This window comes from Meles meles, chromosome 16 (genome assembly GCF_922984935.1).
Source record: "Meles meles chromosome 16, mMelMel3.1 paternal haplotype, whole genome shotgun sequence".
Taxonomy (NCBI): domain Eukaryota; kingdom Metazoa; phylum Chordata; class Mammalia; order Carnivora; family Mustelidae; genus Meles; species Meles meles.
The window spans coordinates 23,210,792-23,229,470 of NC_060081.1; the positions used below are offsets into that span (position 1 = coordinate 23,210,792).

The 18,679-nt window shown below is 50.8% G+C and overlaps 1 protein-coding gene across 3 annotated transcripts in view; it reads right to left on the bottom strand.

Moving 5' to 3' along the window:
* Positions 1-546: 546 nt before the first annotated feature.
* Positions 547-18,679, bottom strand: part of PRKCE (protein kinase C epsilon) — a 476,978-nt gene continuing 458,845 nt past the window's right edge. For 2 of the 3 annotated variants that reach the window (XM_045981248.1, XM_045981250.1), the window contains one exon: positions 547-3,729. In XM_045981248.1, the coding sequence (XP_045837204.1) occupies positions 3,583-3,729 (147 nt within the window). In that variant the 3' untranslated portion in view covers positions 547-3,582. The remainder of the gene's footprint in view (positions 3,730-18,679) is intronic. The other variant, XM_045981249.1, reaches the window with a different exon arrangement.

Here is an 18,679-nt window from a genome sequence, read left to right on the forward strand (position 1 = left end):
GGCACGAGCTAACGCCTAGAGCCCCAGTGGTCAGTCGTGTGCTCCAGGCCCATCCTGCAAGGGGCTCCCAGTCCAGGAGGAGTTTCTTGGGACTCCAAAGACCTGGAGTTCTGAATGGCCAGTCAGAACCTGAGTCCTGGACGAGGCTTGCATGGGCATTTGGCTTCCAAGAGATTCGGCATTTGTTTCTCTAAAAAGACAAGAATGTGGGTGCTGCCAGCTTTGCTTGCCCATCTTCCAGCACTCCCAGACAGACGGGACAGTTTCGCTCCATGCCCAGACAGCCCAGAGCCACGTCTGATCTACTCAGGCCCCTTCCATCCCTGCGGTGGCAGTCCCAGAAGCTTAGAGGCAAGGCTGGGTGGGCTGAGCCAATGTGGTCATGTGCATCCTTCACGCATCTTCCAAGGGCAAGGGCAAGGGCAAAGCTGAAACCACGTCTAGGTTTTGGAATTTGGAATTTCAAGCACACGCAGGGCACAAAGTTTCAATGGTCCCACCCTGCTCCTCACAGAGGAGATAAAAACACATATTGGAGCCCAGAAATACGATTTAACGCCATTGTATTTATTAGGTTCTGAAACAATACACATTCACATCCTTTTGAATACAGTACATTTGGCACAATAATGTTTACAATGAAATAACACTAATGAATGGCAAGAGATTAAAATTACATCCAGAAAAGAAAAAAAATATACAAATAAAGCATCACAATACAAAAAACCCCTAAAATTGAATACATTTTATATTTAGCCAGAATTATTTTGCACATAATTTAAAAAGAGGTAATTTTTTAGCCTTTTTTTTTTTTAAAGCAAGAATGCATTTTTTTTTCACCTTTGGAGGAAAAAAAAATGATGTTTCCACTTCACAAAGTCCATAATGAGAGAACAGAGGAGAACAGCTATCCTTCATATATTTTTTTGGCTTTTTTTTTTTTCCCACTCAAGAGCTGGATAGGTTAGAAAGAACTGTAACCGTGTGTCCGCTTCCTAATCCTTGTGAAAACTGAAAGGAAACAGAGAATGCTCAAGGAACACACAAGCTTTTTTTCTACAGACGACACGTGGGATTTGAACCTGCCCGTGTTGAGAACTTGGTCAGCTCCGGCCCCAAGCAGGGGGCGTCCCAGCCAGCTGAGCTCTGGGGCGGAAAGGGGGCGTCTCTGGGCCAGGCACCCCGCGAATGACAGCCTGGAGCTGCCGGGTGGAATGTATTGTTTGACCTTCCAGCAAAAATGCCAGCTGTCCTGTGGGAAGGGCCCCAGCCCTGCTGAGAAGGGAACACCATCAAGGCCTTGGTGTAGGCCACTGGGCATTGCAGTGAGAGCTTGCTTGGTCGTTCCAAGTTCATGGTGGTGAAGGAAGCAGAGGAAAACCAGAGCAGTAGTGATGCAAGACTATGATGGGCAGTACTGTCATGTCTTCTTCGAAAAATGAGATGATGCCACCATGAAGATGCTTCTGTGCTTGTACTCAACTCCAGACGATAGTCTCTCTCCCCAGTATGTCAAGTTACCGAAGATAAATTAAGTTAATCTACCGTTCCTCATCACTGCACTGGTACGCCACACACACAAATTGATAGAGTATAATATTTGAAATCATCATAACAGATAATAATTACACCTGAGTTTTTGAAAAAGTAAAAACGAAAAGAGAACTCAAGGTCATCATTAGTAACAAAGGCTATGACCGGCCAGATGCAAAGATGGACACTAACTCCCTAGGGGCTCAAGCTAGTCACCATCCACGCTTTGAAACCACCATCAAGACTGTTGCTTTCCCTTCCCCTTCTCTATCCAGGATAATAGAGCGTGGGAGCACGATATGTGAGACTTAATATAGCTTAATGTATGTTTACATCTTTTGAAATAAACCAAAATGAAATAAACGACACAAAGGACTCCTCCCCGCCCTCAAGAAAGAAACACCTTATCTCTCGGTAACTTGAACCAATATGCTTACAGAATATTGCACCTGGACATTATTATAATTATTCTTTCATAGACTAAAGTTTTATAATATGCCTGAACATGCAGCAGTCGAATACCTCTAAATTCAATGAATTAATTCCACAGGCCTTGCAGCAAACACTATATACAAAAATCTCAAATGTACAAAAGGCAAAAAGCTTCATTAGTGCCACTTTGCCACTCACAAGTAGACATATTAAGGGGCAGTGGGGAAATCCACGTGCAACAGCTGGAATGGATTCCATTCCCTGCGAAATCAGTTCAGTAAAAGGGATATAATCAAGTGACCGCCGGGAAACGGGTACACAAAGCCACGGAGAACCCTTGGAAATCGAAGGACGTAACACTGTTAGCAATTATCTACAGGAGGTAACATCGCATCCGTGAAATCGGGTCCGCGCGAGTCGCCCCGGCGCGGCACGCGGGTGTCAGTTTGCAAACAAGTCACTTGTCCGTCTCTGGATACCCTCCGCGTGACCCCCGTTTAGCCTCCCTCTGCTGGCCTCAAGAGCAGAGGTTTCATATTTCACTTTACACGTGTAATGTCTAAAGACCACGACACAGTAGTACTACCATTTTCGCAGAGGTGCGCAAAAAAAGAACACGCCGTTGCAGGAAATAAATAGTGTGTGCGCTGGGAGCTTAGAACGAAACCGGAAAGAGAGTTTGGGTGTGAGCTCGACTGGAACCCCAGGGGCTGGGCCATGGCCGTGGCGGCCTCTGTGTTCAGGCAGAACGGGAAGAATGAGGAGCACTACCTGTTTCCTTCCCTCTCCATTCCGCCAGCCCCCGGGCGCCACGAGAGCGGGCACGGCGTCAACCTGGGACGGCTGGTTTCTCATTGTGTATTAGCCCTTTAATAGCTACCTGCATTAATACTGGAATTTATAACTTTTGGCCAATCAGACAGCCAATTTGCTAATATGTTTTTCAAATGTTACTTGAGTTCAAAAATCAAATTTCTTTTTCTACAAAGAGGGATTCCTTGCACGAGATACAAGCCCTCAGCGTCGGCGTGCACCAACGCTAACACTGAAGCAAGCCAGAATGAGCCATTCCAGAACAAACCAACCCGGGCAGCCCACCCCTGCATCCGGCCAGCTGTCTCCTTCTCAGCACGCCCCGAGGGCGCCCAGCCCGGGGCCAGAGAAGCACCCGTCTCTCCTGGACAGAAGGGCAGAGGGTGGCAGGCACGGGGGGGAAGAGGGGCTGAGAGGTGACAGTCGCCAGGACCCTCTGTCCAACAGCAGAGCCGGGGGCTTCTTGTTTGCTCCTCGCTGCTCTTTGAAGGGAAAGAACTGAAGCTGCGTCACTGCCGGGGGCCCCCGAGGAGGGGAGACAGGCTTGCTGACAGACCGAACACGGCCCACCAAACTCGGAGATTCTGCACGACTGATGAGACAAGGACTGGGAGTGCCTTCTGGTCCCCAGGGAGACGAGGGGGGGAGCGGCCTGGGGTAAGGGAACGCAATAAATAGAGGGTAGATGAGGGACTGAGGCTCTGGAGAACAGGAGAAGCAGTTCAAGGCCTTCGAGCCTCCAGCATAGGACTCTTCTCGGCACCCCTTCCTGCAGCATCACCAAACTCGCCCTGGAGCGGCTTCTCAGGGCATCAGGTCTTCACCAAAGTAGGAGAAGCCTTTGAATTCCTCCTGGTTGATCTGCTTCACAATGGCTTCGTCCACAAGTGTGAGGACTGGCTCTTCCCGGGTAAAGTCTTGGTCAAAGTTATTGACGTCTCTTTTGGTTTTCTGCGAGAAGAAAAGAGAAAGCACTGACTCCAGGCTGAGCTTCCTCCCCAGGGCCCCCCGCGGGGAGTGGGCATCACACTGACCAGCCTCTTGCCAAAGCGGGCTGCGAGCTCCCGAGAGCAGACCCAGGGCTGCTCCGATGAGGTCACGATGGATGGCCCCAGGACCAGGAGGTGGCAGAGGACTTGGAGAGGAAGAATGAGTCCACGTGAGAGGGAAGAGGGAGTGAGGAGGATGACGGAAAAGCAGGGAAGTGGGATTCCCACAGACTGCTGTGTAGGGGTAAGGTATGTGTGTCTGGGAGAGGGGGATGCAGAGTTCTCATCTCATACCTCCCCTCCTAGACTATCCCTCTGGCTCCATCAAGACCTCCACCCCTGTGATCCCAGGAACAGACTGCAATCTCCTTTCCACAGAGTCTGCAGTGGTCTTTCTTCTCTAAAGGTAGACCTCCTTAAACTTGCCAGGTCTGCTCCATAGGACATCCTCTCTCTAAGTAGGAGAATGAGTGGGGGTTGGGGAGGCAGGCATCTTCCGGGAAGCCTGCCTCCATCCCTATGTGTACCCACTAAGAGCCCTGTTATGCACTCCTGCATTATTTCCACGATTATACTCAACGTGCTGACTTGCAATGAGTTGTGTGTATGTGTCTTGACCAAGAGCTCCTTAAAGGCAGGGGCCTTGTCTTCTCCAGCCTTGGGTTCCCTACAGGAAGCATCAGCTGAAAGAATGAGCATGGGAAAAAAACCCATCACTGACTCCCCAGCTCAGAAGGACCCGTTCCTGGGGGAGGTTCAAGTGCCCAAAGTAGGGCTTATGGTCTGTGGGGGAGAGGTGGAGGGCAGCAATCAAATCCTGGTTTGAGAAAAAATCTACAAGTGTAAATCGCACTCTCTGCCTCTTGGGACTTCCAGTTGATTTGGGAGCCAATATTCCTGTCTCGAACACACACTGCAAGAGTTAGAACAACTTCCCTGGAGAAGGTGGGACTTGGCTGGGACTGGAAGAAGGAGTTACAATCGCATCGGTAGAGATGGGCAGAAGTCACCTTGGCATGGAGAGAGATGGGGCAAAGGAGGGGGGCGTGGGGCGGGAACACAGAGGACGGAGAACGGGCCGATGGGTTCACCAAGCTGCCGGGGGTAGAATCCAGCATGGGGATGGAGGCAAGGAGGGCGAGTCCAACTGCGGGGGGCCTTCCCCATCGGCCCCACTCCCCTGGAATACACGGCATGATGCCCAGGAGCTTGAAGGAGCTTCTGCCGTACTCTTCTAGGCCCTGACTGATTGCTGTTACCCAGCATTCGTGACCTGGATGATGGAATGGATCTTGTGGAAAGATCAGCATTATTATTTGTAGGAGGAATAATATTAATATAGGCTTTGTTCTGTGGAAACTAGTGACCTGAAAGATGTTAATAAGTAGTCTGTGAAAGAAGGGGCTTTGAGACAAAGCTATTTTTGCACTCGGCTCTTGGAGGTTCGCCGCGTACACTGGCGGATTAAAGGTTCTGAGACCTCCTAGGGTCAAGAAACCGGGTTCAGTGCATTTAGGACAGGCTTCTTCAAACTTCACGTGAAACGTTTTTTTCTTTCCTGAATAGCTTCTCAACACCTCCCTCAGAAGGAGAGTTCTGCAGGTCACAGTCTGGGAAAGGCGGCTTTACAGTTTACGAAGCAAAGCACCTTCCCGTTCATTTCCTTATTGGATCCTTGGAACAGGCAGGTATTGTTATCCTGATTTTACAGATGAACAAAGTGGGGCTCAAAGAGATCTGCTGACTCCACCAGGGTCACCTGGCTCGTTAGGAGCAGAGTCAGAGTCAGATCTGGGTCTCTGCGTGACGCTGTGTTCATGGAGCGTCTGGAGACCTGGACCCTGCAGACACGGAAAGATGGAGCAAGGCTGGAAGCCCACCGGGAGACACTGAGGCCAGGTTGCTGGGCTACAATGGTACCAGAAGGGGTGGTCAGTGGGCAAGCGTGGCAGGGGAGGCTGTAGGTTGGGGTGAGAGTGTGCAACTTGGCGGGGGAGCATGTTTGCTGATCACCCCAGACTGAGATCAGAATCAGGAGAACCGCACCGAGCAGGGAGGAGTGAAGCTTTCAGCACCCATCAGTCCTGCTTGGGGTCTTTTCTCGGGGCTTGACCTGCATAGTTCAGTCGGTCCCAGATACCTTAATGGGAAGACAGAGGGAGATACAGAAAACCCAAGGGATGGAAACAGGACCTGCTACTGAAGGATGTGGGTGTTGCCCTTGAGATGGGGAAGCCAAGATGTGGCTCAGTCGCCTCTACCAGGAGGGGCTGGTTCCCGGGCAGGAGGGGCTGGTTCCCGGGCAGGAGGGGCTGGCTCCCGGGCAGGAGGCCGGTGTGGTCTCCACCTCCAGGGTGTATACTACAAGCAGAAAGGAAAGGGCGGCCCTGTGAGGACAGGAACTTCGGAGAGGAATACTGAGCCCATCTCCACAGGGACGGGGAGGGTCAGTGCCTGGGTCAAGGGTGTGAAGATGGCTCTTCTGAAAGTCTCTGTCCAAGGTGGGATTGGTTCACTTGGATTGAGGAAGGGGTTGCCGAGCACGGGCCTGCTGGGCCGGGTGAAATGAGTCTAGAAGGAGGAACAGGGTGGGGAGGAGTGACTTGGGAAGCACTGAGCACCATCCCAGAAGATGACCAAGAGATGTTCTCGATGGGGAGCAGGAGGGATGGAGAGCGGCAGAAGAGGTAGTAGCAGAAGAGAGCGGCAGAAGGGGTGGTGTGAAGACGGGCGAAGAGAGGCAAGGAAGAGGGCAGGAGGAAAACTTCTGTAACACGGCCAAGCGTGGGCCGTGCCTGGGCCTCCAGTAGCTACGGAAGCAGGGACCTCTCTTTCCCGACTCCCTCTCACTGCGCACACCCGAGGGGGAGCGTGTGTGTACAGAGAAGCTTGGGAAATCTGGAACTGCTCTGGTCTAGGCCCTCCCTGTGTAGCTACTGCTTGTGCTTCCCCTTTCAGACCTGAGTGGCCATTAGTCACGGAAACTGGTTTCAGTTCCCGAGGTCAGCCGAGCGTGGTGATGGAGTTCGATTCCACAGGCCGTCTGAGCATCGTCATTCGCTGACTGTGGCCCAGGAATCCGGGGTCAGTCAGCACAGCTAGGGATGTCCTTCCCAGAGGATCTCTAGCTCCATTTCATGCTAGTCTGGGGAGCCATCTAGCCTGGCTCTGGGCTTTCCAGAGGTCACAGAATCCTCGGTAGCATGTGAGTGACTGTGCCATTCTTCAAGAGCTCTAGAGAGAAATACACTTGCCTCGCTCGCCCCCCTTATGCAACCTGGCTCAGGCCCTTCCAAATCCTTAGAAGCATTTTAGGTGCATGTCAGTTACTCATCTCCAATTCAAAAAGCCAACACCCCCACTTTGTGTAACTCCTATTAACCTTAGACACTGGAGAAGTTTTCTAAAGCAGGCATCTCTGGGAAACGCCATCCCCTATTAATAGCCTGGAGGCAGCAGGCATAGTATCCACCAATTTGAAAACGATTGCGGATTGCATCTTTACAAACTGATTTTATTCTTTGAAAAGCTGCTCCTCCTCTCAGCAAGCACAAGACTCAACTCCAAGGTTCAGATGGGCAAAGCCACAGAGACACTCCCTGTTTACCTAGACCCTTGGTCATCCCATACGCCTCTCCTAAAATCTCCATGTCAGACTCTTAGCCCACACTGTGGAATCTAAGAGGTGATGCTGGGACTTCTTCAGACCTTATCTCCTCCACAAAGCCCTCCCCACATCCCTGCCCCCCAACTCAGGGGGGCAACATGGAGTAGGAGAGCGCGAGCACTGGCTGACCTCTTATCCTGGGCCTGGCTCTTCCTGATTATATGATACTGTGTGAAGTCACTCTTTGTGACTTAGTCTTCTCATCTGTCAAATGGAGGTAGTAACAGGCACTCCACAGGCTACCTTGAGGACTCAGTGGGATGTCAGGTGTTAGGTGCCTCAGTATAGATCCCAACATACAATGGGCGCCCAGGAAATGTGCCCTCCAAGTCGGGACAACTGTGTACCATGGCATGTTGTGTACAGTGTGGCCGTTACCCACATGGTCTGTGTGAGCTGCCACTGAAGCCACAGGCTTCTTAAAGGGACCGAGACTTACATTTCTCTGTAGGCCTCCAAACACTGAGCCAGGTGCAGAGCCAGGGTCTGCCTGAACATTCCAGGGCTTTCTCTGGAGACTGAGATTCTTCCAATGGCACTGGGTAGCTCTTGGGAAAAGCCCCAGGGTCTTATCCTCAGATATTTCTAAGACCCTTCAGGGTCTCATCCCCACCTAGTTGCCCACTTCTGGGCCCTGCTGCCCCCTGAGGTTCTCTGGACTCACCGGCCTCCCTCAACTCTAAGCCTTTGCACAGCTAATCCTCGGCCTGGAACCCCCTCTCTCATTCCCGCCTTCTGCCTGCACGTCCTCACCACCCAGCTGGGTTTCTCAGCTTGCCCATCCCGACCTAGACGCCCCTCCTTCAAGCAGCCTTCCTGTCTTTCCATACCTCTGAGGAGTGCCCTATCATCTGTCCTAACGCATCACAGCACGGATTGCCTGTATCCTCCTCCTTTCGACTCATCTGTGAGCTTTGGGCACAAGGACTGGGTTGAACTCCCATTCTGTCCCCAGCCCACCACCTGCCTGGCAAACGGTGATCAACAAATATCTGCTGAAAAAGGAGTGACTGTATTTCTCTTGCTGCTACTATCCCTACAGCTAGTGAAGTGCTCTGGATTCAGGACCACTGGCAGCTGGGGTCCCAGAGGGTCTCCCATTTGGGGGAACACGGGCGAAGTGGCGAGATGACTGACGTGTGACTCAGGAGGGGCCTAGAGCCCAGAGAAACAGGTAGCCTTGGGCCTAGGTTGTGGGGTTTCCTCTGTGAGCTGTGGTCAGCTTGGGGGCCCTGGGGTTCCCTGAGGACTGCAAAGAGACAAACTCAAACAGTTTCGACCAGGGTTTGGGAAAATTCCACCAAGACCGATGGGCTAAGGGGAGCTGATGTCACTACCCCTTGTGGCTGCTGTTAGAGGAAAAGGACACGCCCGTTCCCGCTGGCATCCCTTCAGAGATAAGGTCTCAGAGCTGAGAGGCCTGGGGCCAACGGTGGGGGTGTGGGGCAGGGTACAGCTCTGGTATCTGCAGGGAGGGGAGGGACGAAACAGTTATGGGCGGCTCCAGATCCTTCTGAGAAACTGCCTCTGAGAAGCAGAGCGCAAGGGCCAGGGGCCTGCCGTCTAAATCACCAGGGGCTGAGGTCCGGGGGATCAGCGGGCTGCGGCAGTGCTCCGCCGTCGGCAGGGACACGGGCGGGTGGCCCGAACGCACGCTTCCTGTCTGGCTGGTGCAGTCCCTTCACCGACTGCACTGAAGGCACAAACATGGGCTCTCAGAGGAGCCAGCGAGTCCTGCTTCTGTCTTCATCTGATTACGAGGAGATCAACAGATGACTTTGTTCTCAAGCACAGAGCAGACTCCCTAATCTCACAGGCTGGGGCGTGGGGCTGGCTTTCGCGTGGCCACTCTGCAGGTCCCTGCCCAGCTCTTCACCTCTGCCTGGCAGGACAAGAGCAGAGGCAGGGGTTCCCGTGATCCCCGCACACGACCAGCAGGGGGAGGGTGGGGGAGGGGCAGGCTACGGCCACCCTGTCTCCAAAAGGCCAGCTTTTTTGGGTCCAGGTCCCATGTAGGTCCCAGCTCCCTCTGACAGCAGCCCCGCCCAATCTCACCCCCTCCCGGCTCCTATGGCACTTCCTGGGCCATGCACGTGGCCCCTTCGAATAGGTCCTGTGGGTCTTTGTCTCCTCTCCGATCCCTGAAGGTACTGACTGCCCAGTGGGGGATATGGCAGACCGTAGTATCCCTTGGCTTGAAGGAATTTCATTCATGCTTAACAGTCAAACCCCAAATTCCTCCTAGCTTTGAAATGTCAATAGTCTTGTCTAAGCTACACTTCACTCTTTGAAGTACTTGAAAAGGAAAAGCGACTATTTGAATAATGAGAATGCTTGCTCACTATCAATGAACCGAATCTGCACACACACATCTATATTCATGGTACCACACATTCGAAATAACAGATGACGCGTGTCCACGTTTATACGTACATGCTTACACTTGAAGGTAAATGAAATACAGAACGTCTAAGTGCATAATCTCTTGCCTGGCAAAAATGAGGGTTGGAACAGAATTTCAAGTTAACGATCGTTTACCTAGAAATTTCTGCAAACATAATCCTCCATCCCTTTCTCCCCCTCTTAATTTTGTTAACCAAGCACTGGTCAGACTTCTGAACCTTCTTTATAGAAATCAGCGCAAGATGTACTGAGTTCATCTGCCATTGGGTTGCCCACGGACCTTCTCCAGCACCTATCCTGCTTTGAGCCCTCGGTGGTTCCCTGCCCTTTTAAAATCCATCTCCTCCTTAGCAGGTGGTGGCCACAGCTGACCTCTCGATTCCGGACTCTGGTTTGAACTATGCCACGTGCTGTGGTATGACCTTCCACTTGGTGGGAACGCTCACGTTAAACTGGTGTCTAAGATAGTACTGCTGTGTTACCATTTCTCATGCAGCTGTGATGAATCATGGATGCTCTTAGTGTTCTCAATCCAACGTAACCCTATTATGGTTGAGTGGTGTCTCCCCAAAAAGATACGTTCAATTCCTGACTTCTGGTACCTCAGAATGTGACCTTATTTGGACATAAGGTCTGTGCAGCTGTCATCAAACTGAAGTCATGAGGGTGGGCCCTGACCCAATGCACCTGGTGTCCTTATACGAAGGGGAAGTTTGACTACAGAGACCGACTTGCACAGAGGGAAGCCCGATGCAGAGCCACAGGGGATTGCCAGCTGAAAAACAGAGAAGCTGCCATGAGCCAAGGAACGTCTGGAGCCACCAGAAGCTGACGGGGCAAGGAAGGCCTCCCCCCAGCTGCCATCCCCTTGGTTATGGGGGAAGGATGGCCCTGCGATAGCTAGAATAAAGACTTCTCCCAGGACTGTGACACAACAGTTTTCTGTTCTAAGGCACCAGTTGGTGGTACTTTGCCAAGACAGCTCTAGGAAACGGACACAAATGCCAATCTTCTGAAACGGACTCTTTTAATCCACATGTGACCCTTTGCACTGCGCTTTGATTTCTTCTTATTTTGGTACTTACTTCTGGCTTGTCGAGAAACCCCCAGAAAAAACGACTCTGTAATTTACTTTTCTGATCTCAGTCTGTGACCAAAAAAGGAGGGATGATGACTATACCTCGCTTGCCGAGGGATCTAGGACAGCCTGTAAGTCATGCTCATGTAAACTCCAAAGTAGTGTGGGAATAGAACATTAATTCTATCATCCATCTTCTCTGCTCTTGTCCTTCGGCTCTGTGTCATCCCAAAACATGACTGGCATGCCTCCCGTTACTCCATTAAGATGCATATGAAAATGCCGTGTGAGGCAGGCTCAGGGTCGATGCCCTCTGACCTGTCGCCCTCTCGCAAAGCTGACAGGTCCACCAGCACACTTGGGCAATGTGTGTGTGTGTGGGGGGGGGCACTGCTGGTTAAATCCACTATGAACTGACAAGCCATGGTCACTTTTTCCATCTGGTTCACGAGGATGATATCAGAGACTTCCAGTTGCTTCACTGGAACAAGGACACACAACACCTGCCTCATTTCTCTCATCCACTGGTCTAGAAATGAAGTTAATTGGCTCCAAGTGATTACCATTTGCCCCTCAAGTGTCCACAAGCTATCTTTTTAGAGAAGCTTCCAGATCATGCTCTTAGAGCAACTAACTCCAAGTATCGCCAATCCACATGTTCTGTATTTTTGCATACAGGAAGACTGTCTGCCTGTCTCCCGTCATTTCGTATCATTGCTTTATTCCATCAAATCCAAATTACCAAGCACCGCGGATTTTTCAGTAACCCGACAGGAACTCCCCTGGGCCTGGAGCAGGGGCTGCACATTGGATCGCCAGGAGCTCTGCAGAACAGTGATGCAGCCCCGAGTCAGAGACTCATGCCATTGCTTGGGATCTGCCCCGGGCATGGGCACGCCCATACCCGCCTGGGGCACCCTACGAAATGTGACTCCTTAACTCACCTCCCTTGGATTTCAGTTCACTCTTAGTGGTTTTTGCCCTAACCTTTGTACTTCCAAGAGATTTCCCTTTGGGGAAAAGTGAGAGACAAAGTAACAGCCTTGCTTTTTGTCACTGGTGAACAGGGTGGTTCTCCATCCTGCCTATGCATCACAAAAAGCCAAAAGAACAAAGGAGACCTCTTGCAGTGCTGGTGGGAATGCACTCGGCCACTGTGGAGGACAGAATGGAGGCTCCTCAAGAAGTTAAAAACAGAGCTTCCCTACGATCCAGCAATCGCACTACTAGGCATTTACCCCAAGAAGACAAACACGCTAATTCTAAGGGATACATGCCCCCCCAACCCCCTTTGTTCACCGTAGCATTCTCTCCTGAGATCCAAGATACAGACTTGGCACAAGCGGCCATCGACTGGTGAACGGACGAAGAAGGGGTGGTGCAGGCACATGACGGCCGGTCTGGACCGAAGAAAGGATGCCGCCTCGCCAGGTGCAACAACGTGGAGGGAGCTACAGAGTATTATGCTCCGCGAGATAAGTCGGTCAGAGAAAGACAAAAACCGTATGATTTCACTCATATGTGGAATTTCAGAAACAACACAAACAAAGGACACACAGAGAGAGAGATAAAGAGAAACCAAGAAGCAGACTCAAGGATAGAGAACAAACTGATGATTACCAGAGGGGGGGCGGGCGGGGGGAGGGGAAAGGGGATGGGGATTAAGGAGTGCACTCGCCATGATGAGCTGCGAGTGATTAAAATAAAAAAGTAAAAAACAAAAATCAAAAAACCCCAAAGGGCCACCACATGGGCACTTGGGCCTCGCCCTGCACCTCATAAATTGGACCCTCCAGGGGTGATCCTCTGTATTTTTTTTAAAGCTTTGTAAAATACAAATCCTTCGTAAAAATACAAATACAAATCCTCTGTATTTTTTTTTTTAAAGCTTCATAAGTGATTCTGACACGCAGCCTGGTTGAGCCCCTGTGTGTAAAGGAGCAGCGGATTCCTTCCTTGCCTCTTTTCCTTAGCAGTTTCAAAAGGTCTTTTGTGGGTGAAAAGCCTATTTAGGGGCTTCTGGTTGGGCTGTTCTGGATTTGGCTTCCTCTCAAGTTCATGCTACATATTGGCCTTTCTTCTCAATTTCATGCCCTCCTTTCCTTATTCGATATTAGCCTTTATACATGGGGATATCCAAGAGCTCATGGGGCACCACACTGGTTTCTCTAGGTGCCACCCCTGAGAGGCAGGGTAGCTCAGTGGGTCAGCACGTGTGCTCTGTGGCCAGCCTGCCGGCCTTCCGTGCCTGCTTCTGTCCAGCTTTGCAGCCTGGGGCAAATCAAGCAGTCTCTCTGTGCCTTGGTTTCATCACCTGTGACATGGGGATGCGAGTAGTCCTCCCCATATATTTAAGGAGCACTTAAGATAATACATTTAAGAGTACATGGCATAAAGTAAAAGTAAATTATTAGCATTGCTTCCTCGTCGGGATTTATCACAAGTGTACGCTTAGAACAAACAACACTGTCTTTTGGGATGTCCTTGAAAGACAGTTCTACTTGATCTCAGTTCGTGGAATAGTCGCTGTCGCACCTGGGCGCCCTGGGTGCTTTCTGGTCCCATGTGCTCCGAGTCTAGAACTAATAGTCTGCTCTTAAAAGCTAAGAGCCAAATGTGTGACATGACATCCACCAAGGAACATTCCTGATTTGGGGGTTTGGCTTCTTTATTTGTTTGTTTTGCCTTCCTGTCTTTCTTTCATATTTTCGTGGATATTATATTTAGAGTATGTACTCTATATATCCCGGTGGGCCATCTTTTAAACTTTCTAGAATAAAGCAAGAAAAAAAAAAAAAAGACACATTTTACGCTTAGGGCTGCTGGTTGTGACGTCATAGCTCCTCTGTAATGAGCAGGATGTGTGTGTGCGTGGGGGGCAAACCGGGGAGCACGGAGACCTGCTGGAGAATGGGGTGCAGAGGGCATCGTCCGCCTCACCCGCGATGCTGCCTTCAGGAACAAGACCAGGGTTTCCAGGTCTTCTGAATGTCCAAGAAATGCTCCAGACACATTTTCATGTCAGATCTCCCAATTTTTAGATGATGCCAACTGATTCAACTAAAAAAGTTGTTAGCCTGGCTGAAGGGGTCTCACTGTCTCCAGCTTGTGACTTTTACTCTAGTAAAGTTATTCCATCTTTTAGGGGAAAAGAAAATGAAGACCCATTTGCTTTTTAAGCACCTAAGATTCACTTCACGGCATTTAAACATGCGGAGTCACTTGGTTCCCGGCCGTTCACTGGTCCAAAGGAGAGGGTCATGGCAGCATGGTGGCCTTGCCTGTGGGCCTGCAGGGCTGAGGAGCCACCCAAGCTGCAGGCAGTGGCCTCAAATGCCTCCTCCCCCAAATCTGGGTAACTGCCTTTTGTCTAAACCACTTCTGAGGAAAGTTGCTTAACACCTGAGGCAGTCTCTATACATATATTTTTTGAAAAGGACCAAGTCCCTCTGAGAACCAGGCATTCCAAATGAGCCACCACAACTGAGTTCTGTCAAATCAGCTGCTGAAATTCAACCATTTCCACTCTCTCCTCGTCCTCTCATGATTGTCCGCTAGACTCTAAAAGATACACATTTTTACAAACTTCATTTGAAGAGCTACTTTGGAAACACTTGCCAGCTGACACCAGCTTCCTCTCTCACACCCAGCAAACACTTCAGCGAGCCAAGTTGCTCAGCCAGTGACAATCTGTTTATGAATCCGTGGGTCTACAAGGGGCTAAAGACCTGGCCCCCTGCAGGTCCTTACAGGGAAGGGCAGGTATCCCCGCTAGAAAGAAGCTGTTACCAAACTCTGCACACTCGCTACAGTGCCTTTTACACAAAACTTTGCAGCAACCATCTGAAAGCTGGGTTCATCTGGAAGGCAGTGCCATCTAGAAACCCACAGAATGTTGAAAGGAGAACCCAAGACACAACTCCCTGGCATCCTCTGCTTACCCCGGTCAAGTGGGGGAACTTGTCAAGGTGATTTTCAAAGTTGCCCTACCTCTGAATTCTAGAGCTCGATTATTTTAAGTGAAGTATTTAAAAAAAAAAAAAGATTATTTATTTATTTATTTATTTGACACAGAGAGAGAGAGAGAGAGAGAGAGAGAGATCACAAGTAGGCAGAGGCAGGCAGAGAGAGAGAGAGAGAGAGAGAGAGGGTAGCAGGCTTCCTGATTCCAAGGACCCTGGGATCATGACCTGAGCCGAAGGCAGAGGCTTAACCCACTGAGCCCCCCAGGCGCCCCTCAGTGAACTATTTCAAGGCAAGCCTCTTAGCCTGGGTTCTTACTCCTAAAGCACGAGCGGCGAGTTTCTTCGGAATGGCCTTATAGTAAATATGCAGGTGTTGCAGACCCTCGAGTCCCGGTGAGGAGAAGTCCCCTCTAGCGCCGAGGCCCACAGCAGCCAGAGACACGCTACAACGACACCGTACGCTGTGTTCGAGGAACACTTCATGTACGCATACTGACACTTGAGCTTCATCTGATGTTCGAGTGTCATGAAACGTTCTTCTTCAACCAGAGGAAGAACAACGTAAAAACCATTCTTAGTGCAAGGGCTACATAAGAAAAGGCGGTGGGCAGGATTTAGCCTGTGGGCTAGTATGCCAAGCCCTGCAGGGGGGGGAATGGACTTCGGGGCCTCCGTGAACCTCATAAAATACAGTACAGGTTGCTGTGCGTATGGAAACATTTCCCCGGAGAGAATTTACTGTTTCAGATTCTTGAAGGGCTAGGATTCTTGATTGCTAAGACGCACAGATTTCAAAGTTTCCCCTTGTACAAAGCCTGAATCTCTCCAAGGCATGATAACTCTGGGGAATCCACATAGAGGAGAAAGCCCTGGGAAGCATTCTCAGGACCTGAAAGGTCCCCTGTGGCTAAAGTCCTTCGGAACATCGGTCCCCAGCATGGAACGTCCCCACTGGCAAATTCAGTGCCCGGCAGGGAGGCTGAAGCCACCCTATGAAAATGACTGGGAGAAGTCCCTGGACTCAGACTATGTATCTGAGGCTCTTTCCAGAGGGTTCTTTTAAGACCAGGCAAAGCCATCTGTATCGAAGCTTTAACTCCACAGACAGCATTTCTTCATTCCCTTTAGGGAAGGAGGCGTTTCTGTGCAGCCCCGAAGGGTGGATGCTTCTACCTGCTAAAACCCTTCCAGCCCGCCACCTCCCGGGCCTGCCGAGGTCCAGACATACGCACACCTTTGACTGTGACTATTTGACTTGAAAATCTGGTCACAAATGCATAATGCATACATTTGGCCAAGAGTCATTCTGAGCCACGTGGCTAGCAATAAGTCCTCATTGTCAGGGAGCCTGAGGACATTCAGCGTGGAGTTTATAAATGGCCTGGAGGTGCCTCTAAGTGCCGTGCGAGCCCTGGCTCTCGGGGGAGGCAGGCAGCATCCTCTACCACTAGGAGTGCCTGGCTCAGGACCTAACGTGCCAGTTCCAGGTTAATTACAAGGATCCTGCTCAGTCCTCAGCGGAGGGCAAGGCACAGGAGCTTCTCTCAGAAGGTGAGCCCGCCACCCTCTCAGATCAGAAATCAGAGTAAAGGAGGGTCTATTTCCCCCCTCAGAGGATGCAAAGGACTCCGGAAACCATTCCTGAGGCCACAAGGAGTCTGTGCTGCTACTACAGGGAGGGTCAGGTGCTGCTATATGGAGAAGTTAATACCCTTTCCTGGGGAGCTGTCCTTGACCTAGGCTGCTCCCCCTCTTCCATCTGGGCTGCTCTGTGCCTCCTTTCCAGGGCTCCTCAGAACTCGGGCTAACGAGCAACGCACTGGGCCTCTGTCTTGTACTCCTAGCGTTGGCACAGTCCTGGCACACCTATTTCTGCACGTGCAGATGTCCTAAAGCTCCTGGATGGAGGCTTTCCGGGTGCCGGGGCCTGCACTAAGTGCTTCACCCACCCGATACATTCCCGCTCACCCCCACCCTACCGGGAGGTGGGTGCTGCCATGGCCCCCATTAGGGAGATCGTGCAACAGCCTGCCCAAGGCGCAGCCGGGATGGAATTCAGGTGTTCTGGCCTCGAGGCCCATGTCCTTACGTGTACTGTCCTGCCTCCTGCTGAGAGGCCTCATTGTGTTCGTGGGTGCAAAGGGCTACAGCTTGGAGTCCAGGGGCTTCCACCAATAGTCTTGTTGCTGTGTTACAAACAAACAAGCAAGCAAACAAACACCTGTATTCTTCCCTGTGTCCCTCACAGTCCATGAGATCACCATCCCATTCTACTCATGGGGTCACTTCTTAGGCATTAGGGGTGACGAGGAGCAGAGCCCTTCAAAATGCTTTATTATGCTCAACAGTAAGAAATACGTTTTGTGTATAACCTAGTACACCTCCCCTCATCCCACCAGCCCCAGAGAAGGTTCTGCAAACTCTACTTTACCTGCATCGCAGACTGTACTCTGGCCTGATCTCCTTGTTCTGTTCTACCTGACCCGAGCCCACCCCACCCGACCCTACCCTATTCTTTGTTAATTTTTTATTAACTCATTAAATGGATTTTTACAATTCACTGCTGGGGAGACCCTGAAGCAGGGTCCTGGGGTACCCAGGAGGGGTGCAAGGGACTGACAATGCGTAGAAAACCCAGTGCGGATATCCAGGAATAAATAGCCTTGAGAGGAAGGAGACAGCCCCCTGCATGCCGCGGCTCGCCTGAGGCCTGAGCGCCCGAGTTGGGCTCTGCAGCGAGCCCGCCCCACGCGGCAGGGCATGCAGCAGCAGGGCCCGCGCCTCTGGCAGAAAGTGGGCAGGCCCACGGCGGCAAAGCTGGCCCCACTCTGCCTCTTTTGCACATAACATCTATTTCTCAAAAAAGCCGGGTCATTGTTGACAGCTGTTAAACACCTTTTTGGTGCCCCAAGAAGCTTTTCTATCTGGTCCTGGCACCAGCCCTCTTCCTCCACTCACCAATCCCATATTCTTCCCCCCATATTTATGAACACGTTCTAGACAGAAATCAGTTCTCTTGGCGGTGGTTTATTATTGCTCTGCCTGTTGGCTTTGGTAAACACTAATGTATGCCTCTCAAGTCAGAGTGAGGTCAGCCACCTCTCTCACTACTCAACAATGTCAGGTTTCCCAATGCAGGACCCTCTCACCCCAAGTTCCCAGGCATGAACTAGAATAGCTCTTGGGCCATAAAAGGTGAGAAGAGAATTTGGAGATGCAGCTAAGAGAGAAATATTCTCTGGGAAAACACTGTAGATGGACAGAATTCATTCACTCATCCATCCCACGCATAGGTATCGGGCCCCTCCTACGTGCCGGGAGTTATGCTGAGGATATAGCTGCTCATAAAACAGATAAAAATCCCTCCCCCGACAAATTAACCGGAGCTGGCTAACTGTCCGTGTTGAGTAGGGACTCTCTCTCCTGCTGTCTGGGTCTGAAATTTTCCAAGGTAAAAAGTTAAAGATACAATTCTCAAATCTCAAATGCATGATGTATAGTGAAAGAAGCCAGACACAAAAGAGCCCCTACTGCACGACTCCATGTGTATATATGAAAGTCTAGAAAAGACTAATCTACTCTCCTGTGAGAGAAAGCAGATCAGGGACTGCCTGGGGCAAAGGGCACCTGGGAACTGTTTGGGGCGGTGATGTTCTATATAGTCACTGTGCTGGCGGTAACACGGGCACACCCATTTGTGAAAAGGCATCAAAATGCACGCTTTAAATGGGCAGGTGTTAGTCTATGTCAATTTTATTACAATAAAAAGTTGATTTCAAAGAACCTCCAATCCCTGCCC